Source organism: Ostrea edulis, chromosome 5 (assembly GCF_947568905.1).
Source record: "Ostrea edulis chromosome 5, xbOstEdul1.1, whole genome shotgun sequence".
NCBI classification, from domain to species: domain Eukaryota; kingdom Metazoa; phylum Mollusca; class Bivalvia; order Ostreida; family Ostreidae; genus Ostrea; species Ostrea edulis.
Genome location: NC_079168.1, coordinates 14879687 through 14898386, shown reverse-complemented (window position 1 = coordinate 14898386; position 18700 = coordinate 14879687). Strand labels below are relative to the sequence as shown.

At 33.1% G+C, this 18700-nt stretch overlaps 2 protein-coding genes across 2 annotated transcripts in view; one reads left to right on the top strand and one right to left on the bottom strand.

Moving 5' to 3' along the window:
* LOC125649663 (tyrosine-protein phosphatase non-receptor type 9-like) overlaps nt 1-18700 on the bottom strand; it is a 61229-nt gene that overhangs the window by 40639 nt on the left and 1890 nt on the right. The window lies entirely within an intron of this gene.
* On the top strand, nt 1159-17810 carry LOC125649979 (ubiquitin-conjugating enzyme E2 R2-like). Its single transcript, XM_048877893.2, has 5 exons — nt 1159-2600; nt 7007-7093; nt 12152-12249; nt 12693-12827; nt 15168-17810. Exons 1-5 carry the CDS (start codon nt 2424-2426, stop codon nt 15394-15396), a joined length of 726 nt encoding a protein of 241 aa, XP_048733850.1. The 5' UTR covers nt 1159-2423; the 3' UTR covers nt 15397-17810.

Below are 18700 nucleotides of genomic sequence, written 5' to 3'. Positions count from 1 at the left end.
TCGAGTTTAACGGAGAGAAAACTCGTGGGTTCCGATGATGACGAAAATACGTGCGTGGAAATTTTCCTAGATCCTTTGCACAGAGCTCTAGTAAAATTTAATGAATTTCAAATTTCAAGTAAGAGCATAGACAATTTTAAAGAGAAAGATATTTAAAGTAAATGTCTAAGGTTTATGTACAAGTTCTTGCACTTTAAGCAACGGTGAATTATTTAGTTGTAAGTCATGTCGCCCCCCTCCCCCCATTTTTTTCAAAGAGGATTTCTATAAAACAAATTGGCATAAACCCAATAATTAAGTTATGTGTGGAGTTTTTCAAGAATGTTCTCATGCTAGAATATTAATGTAGTGACATATTTTGACAAAAAATGAGGAATTTTAAAAGTACATAATATGTTGGAATAGTAAAATACAACCCAGACAAGGTGTTTAACTTACCAGTGTATATACGTATGCAGACATAGATAATTGCTCTTTGATTGTTATAGAGAGACAACATACGTTTATGCATAATTTTATGGCTTTTGAAGGCATTTCCCTATTTTTGGAATATAATTCTTAATCCCAGAAGCATTTGGTGCAAAAACTCCCATCAGTACTTTTAGTACTTTGATTTAACACGGCACTAATAGGATCGGAGTGTTTATTGCATAAATAAAGCCCTTATTGTTAAATCAGTTTCTAATTTACATTTGAAGTTCATTTACTTACTGTCAGTCATTTATCTTATGTATTTTCATGTTTAGATATTGTTGATAAGCCTATATTTCTTATTGTTTTGTATTAAACAGGAAATATAATATCATATCCTTTTGTCACGCATTTCTAACAACGTTTGTTTCCCGATTTGATCAGGATAGTTTCTTTGGTTTTGATTGGCTTAAATTAGTGAATAGAATTCAGGGGCCCGTTTTACAAAACAACTTACGGCAAAGTCGCAAGTCTTAAATTGTATTACACAGTTATTTCTTTTAGTGAATGAAGTAAACCTTTCTGAGGCTTAATTTTCAACATTAAAGAAAAAAAATGTTTGCATTTGGAGTGAATGATGTACAATAAACTGGAAAATTCCAGTATATAAAGTTGGTCGTAAGTCTAAGTTCTTTTGTAAAACGCGCCCCGGGATATAAGGTTGTGTTTGATGAGTGTTACTCACTCGGTTAGCATTATGGACACTAACCTCATGCATGGTTAGTTTTCTCGTCTCTATTCTGAGCGAATAAATCTCGGTGTTTTGAAGCTCTGATTAGTTTCTAGCATGAAATAAGCATGATTTTTGTTATGATAGTAGTTAGGGAGTTCTTAAACCCTCAAGGTTAACAGCAAGTATTCATGCATGTACAGTATATTTCGATAGGGTATTAGTAGATTTTATAATGTAATTTTCAGTTTATTAGGTTCCCCTTACCAAGTATCACAGACCGTACTTAAGAGATTTGTTATACTTATTTAGTATTTTCAATATATTATATATTTTCAATCAGGCCCAATCATTTTTAAAAAGGTATTATGGAGGCCCAGTAGGGGCATATTTAGATATTTTTCATTTCTGACTCGGTCACATATTCTTTGTTGATTATTCACATACTATTGAGTCCTTTTTGTCAATTTACTCAGTTAGTTCATACTCAAATTCAAGGTATTCCAAATTTGTCGGTTTATTTCAATTTTGATACTACCCGTATAGCACTTTGTCATTGTTATCAATGACAATATAAATCAGCCCTTTATCATAAATGAATTATAAACTGTATGCTGGTGTTTTCATTCCGATGTGTTGATTATAGATCAGGAATTCCCTTGCCTGGGTTGAACTTTTATCACAGTGTACAGATTTTTTTTGGAGGGGGGGGGGGGATCGGTCACCAGAGTTACTGTCCTTGTTATGCTAGTCTCTGCTACGTGTTAACATCAATTTATGAAATCAATGAATAAAAATTAAGTGTGACGTTCACATAACATATTTCAAGCGGTACAAGAACCGCCGAAGGGGTTGCTTATTTAAGGAAATTTCCCAATGTTATATGCTTATTTAAGGAGATTTTCCCAATGTCCGTTATAGATGTGGTGGCTACGAAAGCAACAATCGACAATATCTCAGGTTTTGGGGAAATATTTAAGTTAATTTCTCAGTGATAATTTATTTTATATCTAAAAGCATATTTTGAAAATTTTATAACAATTAGATACATGTGAAGGGAGATAATTTCGATCGGTCCTATTAGCTCCGCACCGGTCTCGCTACCAAATTTACTCATTTTACCAACACTCCAAGTTATGTCTTGACAATAATATTGTGACGTCACAGTTCGCCATATTGCGCTGCAGCCAAAACACAAAGAAAACACAAACGGAAAGTTGGCTTTTCTTTGTCACCTATTGAGTAGAGTATCAATAAAGTACATCGATCTGATCTCAAAGATATGGCACAGAGTCCCATAGGTGGGGCAGTGAAAGCTCTACAGCTGGAACTGAAAAAAATTCGTGAAGAACCAGTCGAAGGATTTCGTGTGAACTTGATAAATGATGACAGTCTTTTCGAGTGGGAAGTGGCAATTTTTGGACCCCCTGGCACTATGTACGAGGGTGGGTACTTCAAGGTAGGTGAAACATTGATAGCTTAGGTAGAAATTTTATGATTTTCATGGAATCATGGCTGATTATACTAGGTTAAAAGAAAACAATGAAGGTTGGCAACCACGATCATGATGTTTCTAAAAATAGTGATAAGTACAGTGTGAATCAGAGGAAGTGTATGGTAATTTTTGTTTTTATCCTTATTACGTATACAAAAGTGTTTCTATAAGATATGTGCGTTGCTTTTTGATTCACAACAACTGACTTATTTCATGAAATCTAAATTACACAAGAATAGTGTAAATGCATGTTACAAAAATGTTATATAAATCAAAATCTAAAAATGACGTGTTGTCATACTTTATATGAATAATGTACTTGTACATTAACGTCATTAAGTTAAAAAGGCTAATCTGAAGAAAACTTTCTTAATGGAAAACAAAACTTGTTCTGCACAGTTTTAACTTCTAATGGATATACCAAGTTACTACTTACCAAACTACTGTATGACTCCAAAAACCCTGTCTTACACAGGCTGGGTGCATTGAGCTATATGCAAATGAAGATCTAAGGGAACCAATGAAGATTGAATGGAGCTAGATAACTCAATATTTCGTAAATTTCTCAGTTATGTACACTTTTCGAAATTTCAAAGTTCATATTTAAGATGAAATGGTGATGCAGAAGCCGTCTTAAGAAAAAGTTTTTCTATCTACTATAGCCCGGCGAGCGGGTCCATGAAACTAGCAGAAATGTCGAAAAACCTGGTAACTACCAAAAACACCATTGTTATTGAAAAATGATTACAGAATGCTACTTCATGCAATCGTCTTTAATTTCAGGTTACAATGTGAATATATATTTCCTGAAATGATATACACTTGTAGAATCTATTTGATCACCTTTAAGTTAACCACAACCAAAATAAAGATATAGAAATTAAAGTATCCTTAAACCATTCAATTAAATGAAACTTGGGGAATGTATACAGTACATATATGAATATATGAACTAACAACCTGGTGGGTTTTTTTAATGATAGTATCTTTTTGGTCATTACCCGGTGTTTTCAGTGTTTCCACAAATTCCGTGGAGCTACTACCTATAAAACAAATTTTACTAGCCCATAAAAAAAAAAATTACGAGCCCATAAAAAATTTGATATAGTTTCAATAAAACTAATTAAAAGAAAACTCTTTATTCACACATTTTGATATTCATGTATATTCTAAATCTTTTCCTATTTCATGTTCATTGTGAAATCTGTTCAACATGTCTGTATATTGGCTTGTCCAGACTATTTTTACTTTAAAGCAAGACATACATAGTGTACTCGAATTCACTAGCCTGGTGGACTACCTAGATTACAATATTTTTAGCCTGATGTAAAATTTAGTAGACTTGGTTGTCAGACTTTTCATGATGACTGCAGAAGGAGAAAATGATATTTATAAGAGACTCATCACTACAGTTTTTGGGACAGGGTCCCAGTCCCTTTTGATTGGGAAATTTATCATATTTTTTGTTCAGATTGGGAATTTTTTAGGTCACCTGAGTCACTCAGGTGACCTATTTCAATTGGTCTGCGTCTGTTATGTGTTAACAATCTAACGTTTTTAACTTCTTGATAACTACGATTCCAATTCTTTTCAAATTTGGTATGAATTAAGCATCTTTGGGATAAGGAGGACATAAATTGTAAATTTCAGAACTCTTGGGGCCTTAGAGGCAGGGCAAAGACTGCCAAAAATTGACCAATTTTTAAGTTTTCTCTTTTTAAAAAAAACTGCATATCTTAAGGAAAAACTAAATACATAGTGATGTAGAGCAGAAAGGCCTCTATCAAAATTGTAAATTTCATGATCAACAGGTTAGAGGTTCTGACTCCAGTGCGGGGTCAAACTTGGTATATAAAGTGTATATATGCAAAACATGTAAATGATATTTGCTTTAATGCTATTGAAACTAAATCTAAAATGGATATTTAGAAGCTAGGGGTAGATAGTTCTTTACCAAAATTGTAAATTTCATGATCCTAGGGGGTAAGGGTTTGGTTTCAGGGTGGAGCCAAATTAATAATAGTGATTATTGTCTTTATCATTTGTAGGACTTCTTTAAAGGGACTGGTTCACAATTTTTGAAAAAAATATTTTTCATTTTTGATGTTAAACATTGAAAATTTAACTCATTCAATGTTGACAGCCTAGACTTTGACCTTCTGAATGCAAGAATAAAAACAATATGTTAGCCTTAAATCTGTGTTATGTAAACAAAGACTCAAGTCTTTATTTAGTAAACAAACAAACCATTTTGTAATATAAAGCATCTTAATTTTGCATAGTCACAAATTTTATCATTTAGGTGACATATTTTACCCACAGAATGCTTGAAATGTGAAAGATATAATAAACTACTGATACAACCCCCCCCCCCCCCCCCCCCCCCCATGGTTTTGACTGTAGGGTGGGTCGATCAAATTAGTGACATTGTTTAATAATATACATTAGTGACATTGTTTATATATATATCATACTATGTAAAGCTTTTCATCAGTATATTAGCACTTTTGAGGGCATTGCAGTTTTAAGAACACATCTTGTTTTATGCTGTTGATGATTAGAATTTAGGTTAGATACCATATAACAGGGGTTTTTTTTTTTTTGCGATAATCCAATTTTCGCTTTCTATGTGACTATTTTTTAATCGCAAACAATTAAATTCGCATAAAATTTACAACAATTGTGTGCCATTTCATACAAGATAAGAATAATCAGTGAGTAGAAACTCACCACTAACTATCTTAAACAGTGGTCAGGCGTTATCACTATGTAAACTAGCTGTCAAATGTCAATTAATTTGTAACTTGGAGAATCGCAAACAAAGAACTATGCAAATAGAAAATGATAGTGTTTTGGGGTATTTTCACAAAATTTGTGACATGCAAAAATAACCCATCATACGGTATTCAGAACAGGAATTTTTTTTTTTTTTTTTTAGATTTTTAGCCCTTGGGACTAGTGATACTTTTAACTAGTACTCAGGTGACTGCAGGCTTGAGAGTCTTTTGTTAAATTTACATACATTGAATCACCCAGGTTCTTAATTGTGACAATGAAAGAGTTAATTTTTTTCTTTTTAAAAGGTGCATGAAGACCAAGTAGACTCTCACTCAGTTTCATTAATTATCAGTGTTTGTACTTAACGAGTTTTACTGTATAAGGGGAAAAAATTGAAAAAAATCTTTTCAAGAACAATTGGGTCATGATTAACTAGTACTGTGCAATCATCCTCAGGAAGTGCAGATTCTTTGTTTGAAACATGGTCATGGGAGGTAAGGTAGGTCTACAAAAGGGGATATGAATTTTACATTCTAATATTTTAAAAAAATGTTTAAAAGTCTTCCTCTCAAGATTCACTGGCCATGATCAGTCGTATTGATATGCAAGCATTGCTATAGTGTAGAATCGTGTTTGATTAACTCATGGCTCTAGGGGCTGGGATGGGACTAAATAGGGATTCCAGGGTTGTAGTTAACAGTTGAAACCTTAGGGGCCATGTGGGCCCCTGCCTTTTGAAATTTATGAGCCTACAACTTGATCAACGGGCCCACATTTTAAATTAATTACCGGTACCAGTTAAGACCAAATAATGAGAGATTTTATTTTTGTTATAGTAGAAAGTAATTCTGCTTGCAATCCTATGGGGATCGGGTTAGAGTAGGTCCTCAATACTCCCTGTGATTAAATGATTCAAGTTTAATTGAGGCATGACCCCATGGGGGCAGGGTGGGGTCATAAAACAGGGGTTCAAATTTTTTATGGTAGTAAAGAGAGTTATTTAGAAATGAATCTTATATTTCTTTTCTTGATGGAGATATCATAGGGGAAATGGAACGGAAAACTTCATTAATAGCGCATTGATGAAAAATTCTCCGTCCAGTATTCCCTACGATACCGCCATTAAGAAAAGAATTATAAGATTAATTTCTTATTTAATTATCATTTGAATATTTTAAAACAGTGAGTCTAGATAAAAAAGCACAATTTTGTTTTCAAATTCATACAATTGTATTGCTACACAACATGAAGTCAGAATCAGGTTTTTGATGCAGAAATCAAATAAATTTTTCAGCCAAGCAAATTTGCCATAATTTCATCAAGACAACAAATTTAAGTGATCAAAAAATCTTTTAAAAATTATTTTCAGAAGAACAGGACCAAGGTGACTTTGTTGAATGTTGTAGCCCATGAGCCTCTTGTATTATTAGTGTGTACCATATCTACCCAGGCCTGTGACACTTATGTTATTGTTGTGTACAATGTCTACCTAGACCAGCTAATATGTGTTGTTTATATGTTATTGATGTTTACAAATGTCTATGCAAATTAGTGATGTTTTGTTTTATTTAAGTGTGTATTTGTACTTTCAGGCTCACATGAAGTTTCCTCAAGATTACCCATACAACCCTCCTAGTGTGAAGTTCATATCTAAAATGTGGCATCCTAATGTGTATGAGGTAAGATTTCTATAACCATGCTGTTCATATCTAAAATGTGGCATCCTAATGTGTATGAGGTAAGATTTCTGTAACCATGCTATACAGTAAAACATGAAACAGCAAACATGCTTACTTTGAATTCATGCTTACAGCGAAGCTATTAATGTTTGTCCCTAGTACTTCACACTGTAAGTGTGTTTTACTGTAGTATGCATAATGACAAAAGCAGATCGATATTAGCTATTCATATATTGTCACAACTGTAGATGCAATGCATGTGCACTTTGTCATTTATAGATATAGTTAGATATGGATAATAACTGTTGTCTGTGTTATTGGAACCAGTATATATGTTTTGCTACTGACCTGTTATGGAACCTTATCTAGCTTCTGACAGAATTGTCAAAATAGCCTCGTCTTTCTTTTATTATTGCAATATCATAATGACATTTGCAACTGTTTGATCGGTGTTTAGCTCGCCTGAGCCAAAGGCTCAAGTGAGTTGAGCTTTCAGATTAAAACTTTCCTCTAACTGTCGTTGTCGTAAACTTTTCAAATTTTCATCTTCAGAACCACTTGGCTAATTTCAACCAAACTTGGCACAAATCATCTTTGGGTGAAGGGGACTCAAGTTTGTTCAAATGAGGGGCAAGGCCAAACTCCGAGGGGAATAAATTAGTGAAATAGCGAAGATATTGAAATCTTTCTCCAGAACCAGCAGGCCATTTTCAATCAAACATGGTACAAATCATCCTTGGGTGGAGGGTGTAGCCCCTTCAAAGGGGAGGTAATCACAAAAATGCAAAAATAGTCAGGTCATTTAAAACTCTTCTTCTTAACCACTGAGCTACAAAAGTTCCAAAGAGGTATAGGGCACTTGGTATGCAATTTCGCCTACATAAATACCTTTTTCTTGAATATCATTTTTTACAAATATTCTGCTATACAATGTCAGTTTATACTTGTGTTTACCCAAATTACTTAATAAAGATATCGATATGTTGATAGTATATTTATTTGACAAGCATAAACATCACCGTGATTATATAGAGTATATAGTACACTGTAGATGTAACGTAATGGGCATAAAAAATTGTAAACTGTTGCAAAAGGCCACCTTAAACCAGAAATAAAACACTGAAGTTGTTTTACCTGCTTATGACTGTATATGAGTCCGTTTGAGGAAATTTGGTTTAAGGTGGCCCTCTTGTTGAAAATGGATAAAATATGAAAAAATCGTTTTCAAAATTTACCTTGAGATTTAACAGCCTGTCAAAAGTTAAACCTTTAAACTTACAAGCCTGGGTGGCCAAAGTGGTTTAGGTGCTCGGTAATCTTACACTTAAACCATACATTCCCCGAGTTCAAGTCCAATATTTTTCCAATCTATTTTTTTTTTATTTTGCTTTTCATTTTTTGGGGTCGTTTTCTTGAGAGGGGGGGGGGGTTAAATGTGATACATATATTATAACAAATATTAGTCGTTTTCATCATAACTTCTAATATTTGCAAGTTATGACTTAAAGAAAGGGAATTTATTCCGAGATCATTGTAGTTCCGCTTGTTTACCTGTCATATGATATTTAAGCAAAGATAAACACTCGAATTATCAACCAAAGGCAAATGAACTGATGACATCTATTAAAGGCGCTACAGTCATGTCAGAACAGTGAGTTAAGTAATGCCATACGTAAAAGGGTTGTTGTGTAATATGAATGCACAGGTCTATGAAAATATTGTACTGTTCATCATTCCAAATAGGGAAATGGTTTATTAAGTAAAGAATGACTCATATAAATGTCAGTAATGCTAAACTGCAGCAGTTATTTATCTTGGTTAACAAAAAATCGAAAACGTTGGCCTTATATTTAAATATAACACGCCAGTCTATTATTGGAAACCAGTGTTTTCCATTTAGATGTCTGAGTCGGCCGTATCGTCAGCAAATGCGCTATACCTCTTTACATGGAAGTTTTCTGACATACTGCAGATTCAAGTTTGTTAAAATTATGGCCCCAGGTGTAGGATGGGGTCACAATAGGTAATCAAATTTTTACATGTGAATATGTATAGCGAAATTTTAAAAAAATCTTTTTCTCAAGAACCACTGGTCCAGAGAAGTCCAAATTTACACAGCAGATTCTTGACATAGTGCAAATTCAAGTTTGTTAAAATCATAGGGGGTAGGGTCAGGCCACAATAGGGAATCAAAGTTTTATAGGCGAATATATTTGAATTTTTTTTCTTTAAATCTTCCTCTCAAGAAGCACTGGGCCAGACAAGTTCAAATATACATAGCAGCTATTTGACATAGTGCAGATTCAAGTTTGTTAAAACCATGACACCCAGGGGTAGGGTGGGGGCCACAATAGGGGATCAAATTTTTACATGTGAATATGTAGGGAAAATCTTTTTAAAATACTCTTCTCAGGAACTAATGAGCCAAAAAAGTTCAAATTTGTGTGTAAGTTTCCTGACATAGTACAAATTCAATTTTATTAAAATCATGGCCCCTTGGGTAGGGTGGGGCTGCAATAGGGAATCAAAAGTTTTACATGCGAATGTATAGGGAAAAGTTTTTAAAATCTTTTTTCTCGAGAACCACTGGTCCAGAGAAATTTACATTGTAGCTTCCTGACATAGTACTGATTCAAATTTGTAAAACCCATGGCCCCCAGGGATAGGGTGCCATGGGCTGCAATAGGGGATCAAAGTTTTACATACTACTATATAGAGAAAAATCTTCTTCTCAGGAACCATTGGACCAAAGAAGTTTACATTTAATGAAAGCATCCTGACATAGTGCACATTCAAGTTTGTAAAAATCATAGTCCCCTGGGGCCACAATAGGGACCAACGTTTTAAATGCGAATATATATGGAAAATCTTTATATATTTGCCAAGGTGATTCAGGTGAGTGATGTGGCCCATGTGCTTCTTTTTGTTGGAGTTTCTTCTCATCGGGGACTAAAAGTATTTCAATCAATGAAAATATCATTCAGGTGCAATGTATTTTTTGTTTGGATTTTAACTGACTTAATTGGAAACCATGCAGAATCAACCAGTAATTCCTCTTTATTGTTTTGAGCATTGCTTATAGACTGGCTGCATAGGTAGACTGGCTGCATAGGTATAATTAGTTACAATTAGCTTAGGACTCCGGTGTGACAAGCAGTTTTTTAAACTGCTTCTTTTTGCTATTCTTTGTAATAAAAGAGATAGACTTAACTGAAAAGGTTTTTGAACTTGTTTATAACCCTAAATTGTCAAAATAATTTCAGACAATATCCAGGACAATTGCAAACATATGTGATAACCTAGCAAGTCAAACTTTTCCCATGGTTTTTATAGATTTAGTATCGATTGAAATGAGAAGTGAATTAAATGTTTACCACAAGGTGAAGGTCACTGTTAGAAAAAAAGAAGTTAAGAACATTTCTGTGGGACTTTGAATTAAATGGTTTACCACAAGGTCAAGGTGAAGGTCACTGTTATTAAAAGTTCAATACATTTCTGTGGGACTTTGTACATACTAGGTACAGAGGTTGATTAAGACCAGTGTATAATCATTATGTGAATGTCAATTAGCCATGGTCCAGGTAAATTGATTAAGTGTTTTGGCAGTATGATATGAGGTTATAATATTGAAATGAATGATAAATAGAATTTTAGCTGCATATGCAAATCCACCTCATTGGGAGTCTATTTGCACTTTACAATTATCATGCAATTTGATAATTAATTAATGTAGAGTCAAGTGATTGTTGAGGTTGATGGGGGTCATATTATTTTCTTACTTAATTAATAAGAAAAGATCATTTTAATTCTTAATGAAAATATCACAATACATATCACAATACATTTAAGATTATTGCAGTATGTCACTATACAAAATTTCCAGACAATACCCAGCCCTAGTCCCTGATAAAGACAGTTTTAAACTATTTTCCTGGCCATACTCTGTAATGAAGAAACATAAGAAGAAATGAATGTCATTTATGATCACAAGCTGAAGTCTTGCTCACAGTGCTCAAGGTTAAGAAAGATGCAAATACACACATTCTTATTGCACTGCAGTAACTCATCTAATATTAGATTTCTGCGGTGTGATTAGATGGCCATTAAGTACACTCGGGGGCCCTTTGTTATTTTCTTGGTTTTTTTTAACATTTTAAGTTTAGACTATTACATTACATTTTTTTTTTATGGATTTTTTTTTGCAAATGCAAAATACTACATGGATGTCCTTGTGTGTTTGTACGGAACAGGCAGAGTATTATCTATACACTCTGAATGACACATCATTTATCTAAGAAATTTCATCTGGGACATCCATAGGGAAAAACATTTTGCCAGAAAAAATATTTGTTATATTTCAAAATTGACCCTAACTATGGTAACTGAATTTTCCCCAGAGAAAGAACATATGTTTGACAAACATTTCAATCAACACTATCAGAAGAAATGGATGTAAAATGGAAAATTGAATGATAGTTTGAATGAAATGACAAGCATTTTAATACCTCTGTAATCGGAGGTTCAGGGGCATACAGTATTTGGTCTGTAACTTGTCTGCAAAAACTTTAACCTTGGCCGTAACTTTTGAATGGATGGCAATGGGGCATTCATATTTCACATGTGTATTCCATGTAACAAGACCTTTCTTTGGGTACCAACATTTTTGACCATGTGACCTTAATCTTAGGGTTTGACGTACTTTTGAAAAACTTTAACTTTGGCCATAACTTCAAATGGTTTATGATAGTTGGCATTCATTTCTTCACATTTATATTCCTTTTGACAAGATCTTTCTTCTTAGTGTTTGACATGCTTTTGCAAAACTTTTAACCTTGGCCATAACTTTTGATTTGAACAGTTTGCGCTAGGGCTTTCATATTTCACATATGTATCCCTTGTCACAAGACCTTTTCATGGGTATGAAAGTTTTTTTTAATCTTGTCATCTTGACCAGAAGAACTTTAATCTTGGCTATAACTTTGCTGCCTTATAGGGACATCAGTGTTTTGCAAACACATCTTGTTATTTTTAATTGACAGTATATTACTATTTTTGTAGAATGGGGATGTATGTATATCTATATTGCACCCCCCTGTAGATGACCCTCAGAGTGGTGAACTTCCTTCAGAGAGATGGAACCCCACCCAGAATGTCAGGTACTGAAAAAATATTCTGTGAACTTGCATGATTTATGAAATGATGTTGTGTAATTCAATAGATACATGTAATGGTCAAAACTAAGTGTGACATTTTAAAACTATTCATTAGATGTGGGACTGTTAGAAGAGTTTGTAAAATCTGAGGACAAATGAGATCAAAGAATTGCAACTCTGGGTAGAATTTATCTCTCCATCCAACTGACACCATATGTTGAATTGTCTCTCTTGTGTGACTATTTGCTTAGTTTTTATGGTTCCATTTAGAGTCTTTAATATATCTAAGAAATCAATTGTAAATTCTTTAATGATTTTTTATGATTCTTCCCTCTCTGTTTATTCCAGCTGTGACTGCTCCAATTAAAAATCAGAGTGGTCAATTGATCAATTTGTGGTTGATTTGAAATTACATGCATGTAGCATTTCATACTTACTTTTTAAAGGACAATCCTGCTAAGTATTATATCTCTGTTGAATGAGCCCAACACATTTTCCCCTGCCAATGTGGATGCTTCAGTGATGTATAGGAAGTGGAAAGATTCCAAAGGAAAAGACAAAGAGTATGAAAACATAATCAGGTAAAGAGGATTTCATTTTACATCACACGTTCCTGTGTTATACTCTGAGGAGGGTAAATCCCTCTTCAAAAACAAACACAACTTACACAAGTTACCAGATGTTTACAGGGTGCTAGGTTTGAGCTATTTCAGACATTAATTCTAAATCTTCAAAATGATAATCACCAAATCAGAGACCTTATAGATTTCTAGAGTGTCATACATTGCAATATTTAATCTTTTCTACCTGTATTGTATAATTTTTCATTTGTATTGTATATTTTCCATTTACATTCTATAATTCTTAGGTCACATGAGTAAACCTGACCTATTGCAATAGGTGTGTGTCCACCGTGTGATATGCGTTGTGTGTTAACAAATGAACATTTTTAACGTCTTCTTGATAACTACATTTCCAATTCTTTTCAAATTTGGTTTCAAGCATCTTTCGGATAAAGGGGATATATTAATTGAAAGTGTCAGGACTCCTGCATCCCCAGGGTCATAGGGGCACGGCAGAAACTACTATGAATTGTCCAATTTTCAAAAAATATATAATACAAAATTTAATGAAAAGTTATACAATACAATTTAGAAGATATACAGTACAAATGGAAAAGATCAAATATTGCAACGTGTGACATGCCATCAAAATTAATGGCATACAAGTTGAATTTGATTGAAATTTGTTACTGCCAAAAACCTTGCTACTCCATCCTTGAAAACATACAGATAATCAAAACAAAAATTCTGGAGCATGGGTCCGAGATGACAATTCAAATTCACTTGATTTAGCTATGATATCTATGAAGATTTTTATCTCAATTTGCAGTACTAAAAACGCATATATAAAATGATTTTAGTTTGTTCTGAGGAGTAAGTGAGTTCCCATACAAAAAGTTTTCTGTATTTAATTTTAACTTTTTTCTAAAATAAATGTCCATAGTTTCTTATAATGAAAATAAAAGTGTGTGTTTAAATCATCAAGATAATGTTTCACGTATTGAAATGTATGATATAATACTTTCGTTTGATTTTTTAGGTCACCTGAGTCACTCAAGTGATCTGTTGCCATTGGTCTTCATCAGTTGTTGTGCCTCATCCATTAACAATTTTACTTTTTTATCTTCTTAAAAATTACAAGGCCATTTTTGGTGTGAAGCATCTCTAGGATAAGAGCAATATGAATAGTGAAATTTATTACCTTACTACCCCTGGGGCTTCATGGATGGGACCAAATATGCTTTTAAAAAGGCCATGTTTTCAAAAATCTTCTCTACTTCCACAAATGTGGGAGAAAAACTAAATGCATGGTTATGATGTCATGAAGCCCTCAATTAAAATTGTGACATTTTTTGCCCCTGGGTCGGGTTCAGGCCCAAGGGAGGGGCCAATATGGCCATATAGTGAATATGTATTAAATCAGAGAAAATGATATATATATATTTGAGAAAAACTAAATGCATGATTATGATGTCCATGAAGCTTTCTACCTAAATTGTGAAATTTGTGGCTCCTGGGTCAGAGATTTGGGTCCTATGGTGGGGAAAATACAGCATTAAAGTGAAAATGTATTAAAACATAGAATATCTTTTCCACTCCAATATATATTTTTGAAAACTAAATGCATGTTTATGATGTTCATGAAGCTCACTACCTAAATTGTGAAATTTGTGGCTCCTGGGTCAAGGGTTCAGGCCCTAAGGCAGGGCCAATATGACTATAAAGTGAAAATGGATTATATCTTAGAAATCTTCTTCGCTACTCCCATATATCATGTATATATCTGAGAAAAACTAAATGCATGATTATGATGTCTGTGAAGGTCTCTACCAAAATTGCAAAATTCATGACTCCTGGATCAGGGATTCAGGCCCTTAGGCAAGGCCAATATGACCACATAATGAAAATGTATAAAAAAAATTGGGGAATGTTAAAATGGTTTATCTGCTTCAAACTTTCATTTTCCGTCTTCTGTACATTGGATAGGAATTATATGTATTTTGAAAGGTCATAAACATGTGCTCAAAAGACTCCCTGTATGGGCCATGATACTCGGGTGACCGTGAAGGCCTGTTCGCCTCTTGTTTCTCAAGAAAAAGAACACTTGACCATGTAATATTATGATGATATTCAAAGTGTGCAAATGTCATTGATGTCAATGCTATATGTATTTGTTTTTTGATTAAAAAGCTTTTTCATCAATTTGTAAAGTCATACTCAAGGAATACAAAAATTTTGATTTTTAAAAAATTGTTTTGATCTTACCTCTTTATGTATTTATATTTTAAAAACCAAATGTTGACATTTCTACTTTACCGTCCTATAAGTTGGGCTGAAATCTTTAAATCATATTTACAGAAAACAAGTTCAGGCCACAAAGGAAGACGCTGAGCGTGATGGAGTAAAAGTTCCCACTACATTACAGGAGTACTGTGTTTCAATCAAACCACAGACCTCCCAAAACAGTGTAGATGATACAGACTTTTATGATGAGGACTACGACTTGGATGATGATGAAGAGGAAGATAACTATTATGATGATGATGATGATGATGATGATTCTGGAAATGGTGGTGAAGAATCATGATGCCTGTTGATGCATCTTTTATTTTTGATAGTGCAAAATACTGTAATTGGTCAGAAATTTTGAGAGTATGACTATGTGTTTAACACAGCAATTACCCATTGAATTTGTGATTCATTTAAGGGTTGACAAAGTGATTGAAAGACTGAGGTGATCCTTCTGTTTTTGTAGAATTTGAACTTTCCAATGTTGTTCTTCATGGTTCGGTTTCAAGATGCATTAACTAAAACATTATAATTCAACTTTACTCTCTTTAGTTATAAATAAAATCTTAACTTGTGACTTACACAGATGGGTAATGCTAATAATTTAAAATGAGTATTTAAATACACATGTTCGTGCATTTTTATGATTTGTACTATTACAGGGTGCTAAACGGTTTATCTCCATAGACTCTCAACTACTTGTTTATTGAATTTTCAAGATGAATAGCCAATAAAAAGCTCTAAATCATTTAGACTCAATCTGATGAGAAAATGAAATAGTTGCAACATATACAAAAGTACAATTATTATGATTAAAGATTACATAAGGTGTGGTGCGTCTAGACCTTGTCATAACTGTTGCTGGGTGCTACACTGTTTATCGTGGTAGATTATATTGATAAGAATGTTATATTCTATTTATTATAGTGACGTTACATGTACAAGATTAATGTTGAATTTATTCTTAATCTCACCTATGGAGTTATTAATGTTAAAGATAAAGACATTTTTTTTAATACAACTTAAATAAATGTATATGTACATGTATATAGTAATAGAAATGGTGTCATTATAAAAGTATGTTTTTCTGTAAATTATCAACTTTCTCAAAAGATGTATCAGCTTGCTCTGTGGTGTACACATTAAACATATTCTTCTATACCTATGCAAAGAAATGTTTGCTCCTAGGAAGTAACAGATCAGGCAATTAAACTTGGGATGAATTTCTATATTTTCTTAAAGAAAGGAATTTCCATTAATGTGTCTTTTCAACTATTGAGATATTTCAGCAACTTTTTCTTTGCCAACCATAAGTTGAGTGCTATGTGTTATACGGTTATCATAGAAACTTACACTGTGCCTCTGGGAGTCAATGAACTGTATGACCAGTAAGTTCTTAAATACAAATGAAAAATTGTAATTTTTGCCAGTTGATAAGGTTTCTTGTTTTATTTTCTTGATAGAGACTGATGCGCACCATCTACAAACTGTTTTTAGTTCTGTTTGACATTAGGTATTTGGTCAGTAAGTTTTGGTATACAAATGTAAGATTCTGTCGGTGTTTTTCTTTTGAGCATTACAATTGTTAGCATGCCGGCGATAAGATGTTTTATGTGGCAGGTAACAATCAGTGTTTATTTCCCCCTTTACAATATCTTGCAGTTTTGTTTATTGTTGATATCTACATGTATACTCCGAGCATTTTTAGTATTTTAGTATGCGCATTTGGGAACAAGTAATTACAATACAATAGCAATTGAAAGAAATACAAATAAAAACATCAACATAGTATTACATGTACAATGGATTTTAATGTTTTTAATCACCCATTTATATCAACTCTGTATTAATTATTGGAAATTAAATTAACAAAAGTTTACTTTCAGAGCCAACCATGGTATGGAAATTGTCACCTTCGTTGTGACCAGTTAATGTACAAGATAATTTTCTTTTCCACAAACCAGATACTTTGTATTGTAATTGAGTTTAGGTAGTGTGAGGTCATTCGAGCTTTTCATCTTAACCAAATACATTTCATGTGTGCATGTTGATTTGCAAGTGTGTTATTTAAATGTTGTTCTTCATATACAAGTGGATTTTATGATCATAATTGTGCAAAATGTTCTTATTTATGTTTGAATATAGTAATTCTATTATTTGTATAGATGCTCTAGTTTGATTTCAAATGTGTTTTTAGTTGACAAGTGTGTGCAAGACTTGGCATCTGTCTGATAAATCAAGATGTTAGACCTTATCTTTTTTTTTAGATTGAGGTACATACAAAACTGCATTTTTTCTATCAATATTTGGCATTTAATCATCAGCTTTCCAACTTTTATTATGCCGCATTCCACTCCTGTTACGTCTGTGGTTATTCGTGTCACATTCTGTACAGGATAAAATGATATAATATGGAGTCTTAGTTTTCAGGATGACAATAGTAAGGAAAATATTACAAAATGTATAAAAATCAAAATTCCTCATCCCATTTTTGGCTTAATTGTTGTTCATATGCTGTCATACACTTAAAAAAGTTATGAAAGATGTCGTGAATATTTATGCATTACATTGTATTTACACATTCCGCTGTCAGATTTGGGAAATGTAAGCGAAATGAAATCTGTGCAATTTAAATGTGTAAATGAAGAAGTTACTGTGTTGATGTGATTGTCAAATCAATTTTATCTTCAGATAATAAATTTTAAAGACATTTGAATTGTTATTTAAATTTGGTAATGGAAAAAAATGCCCTATATTTTGTAAGTTAAGATTGCAAGATGCCATTTCACATGTGCTTTAATATTTTCTTTCTCTTGAAACATGATAGCCCTAAGAAAAAGAAGGGTGGGTGTGTGTGAAATGTATGCATTCAATATGATTTTTCCCCCTTCTCAAGTCTGTTGTAGAGCTTAATGTTAATAAGTCAATATTTAATTAAGAGATGTTTTACTTATAAACTCTATTATTGATAAGTTAATATTATGAGGTGCCGTTTGGTATTCATTACCATTTAGTGATACCTGTATCATCGATTCAATAAGTGTTATCACTTTTCTACATTTCTAAATTTTGGGTCAGCTCGCAAAGGGAGATGATCCTTGCTTTTTGAAAATGTAGCATACAGTGATATTTTTATAACAATGTAATTTGCATGTATATGAGTCGCCTCATTACATTAAAAGAACTGTATATAGTGCACATGAATACATGAAGTATTTCTGGTACATGTATATCAACGACAACAAGGAACATTGATGCAAGCATCAAAGAATGTCAGCAAATGATCTGTTTCATTTCGCCAATTGTATAAAATGTTAATTTTGAATGAGAATAAGTATCAATAATGCAGATGAATTTCAGCATATATATTGCCCATTCTCTCACCAGAGGGCGCGTTACACAAGCTTCACACAATCGAGTGCGCGAGACATTCGAGGAGTTCCGATTGAAGCTTCACATACACCTGTCAACGCTTGGAATCACATGACAATATAATCACATGATATAAACAATCATTCTCGGTTTCCTTTCCCTTTAAAAGTTTTCATATGCCACTGGCACTTTAATAAGTACATATTTACCATTTAGCTGTTTGTCTCTTA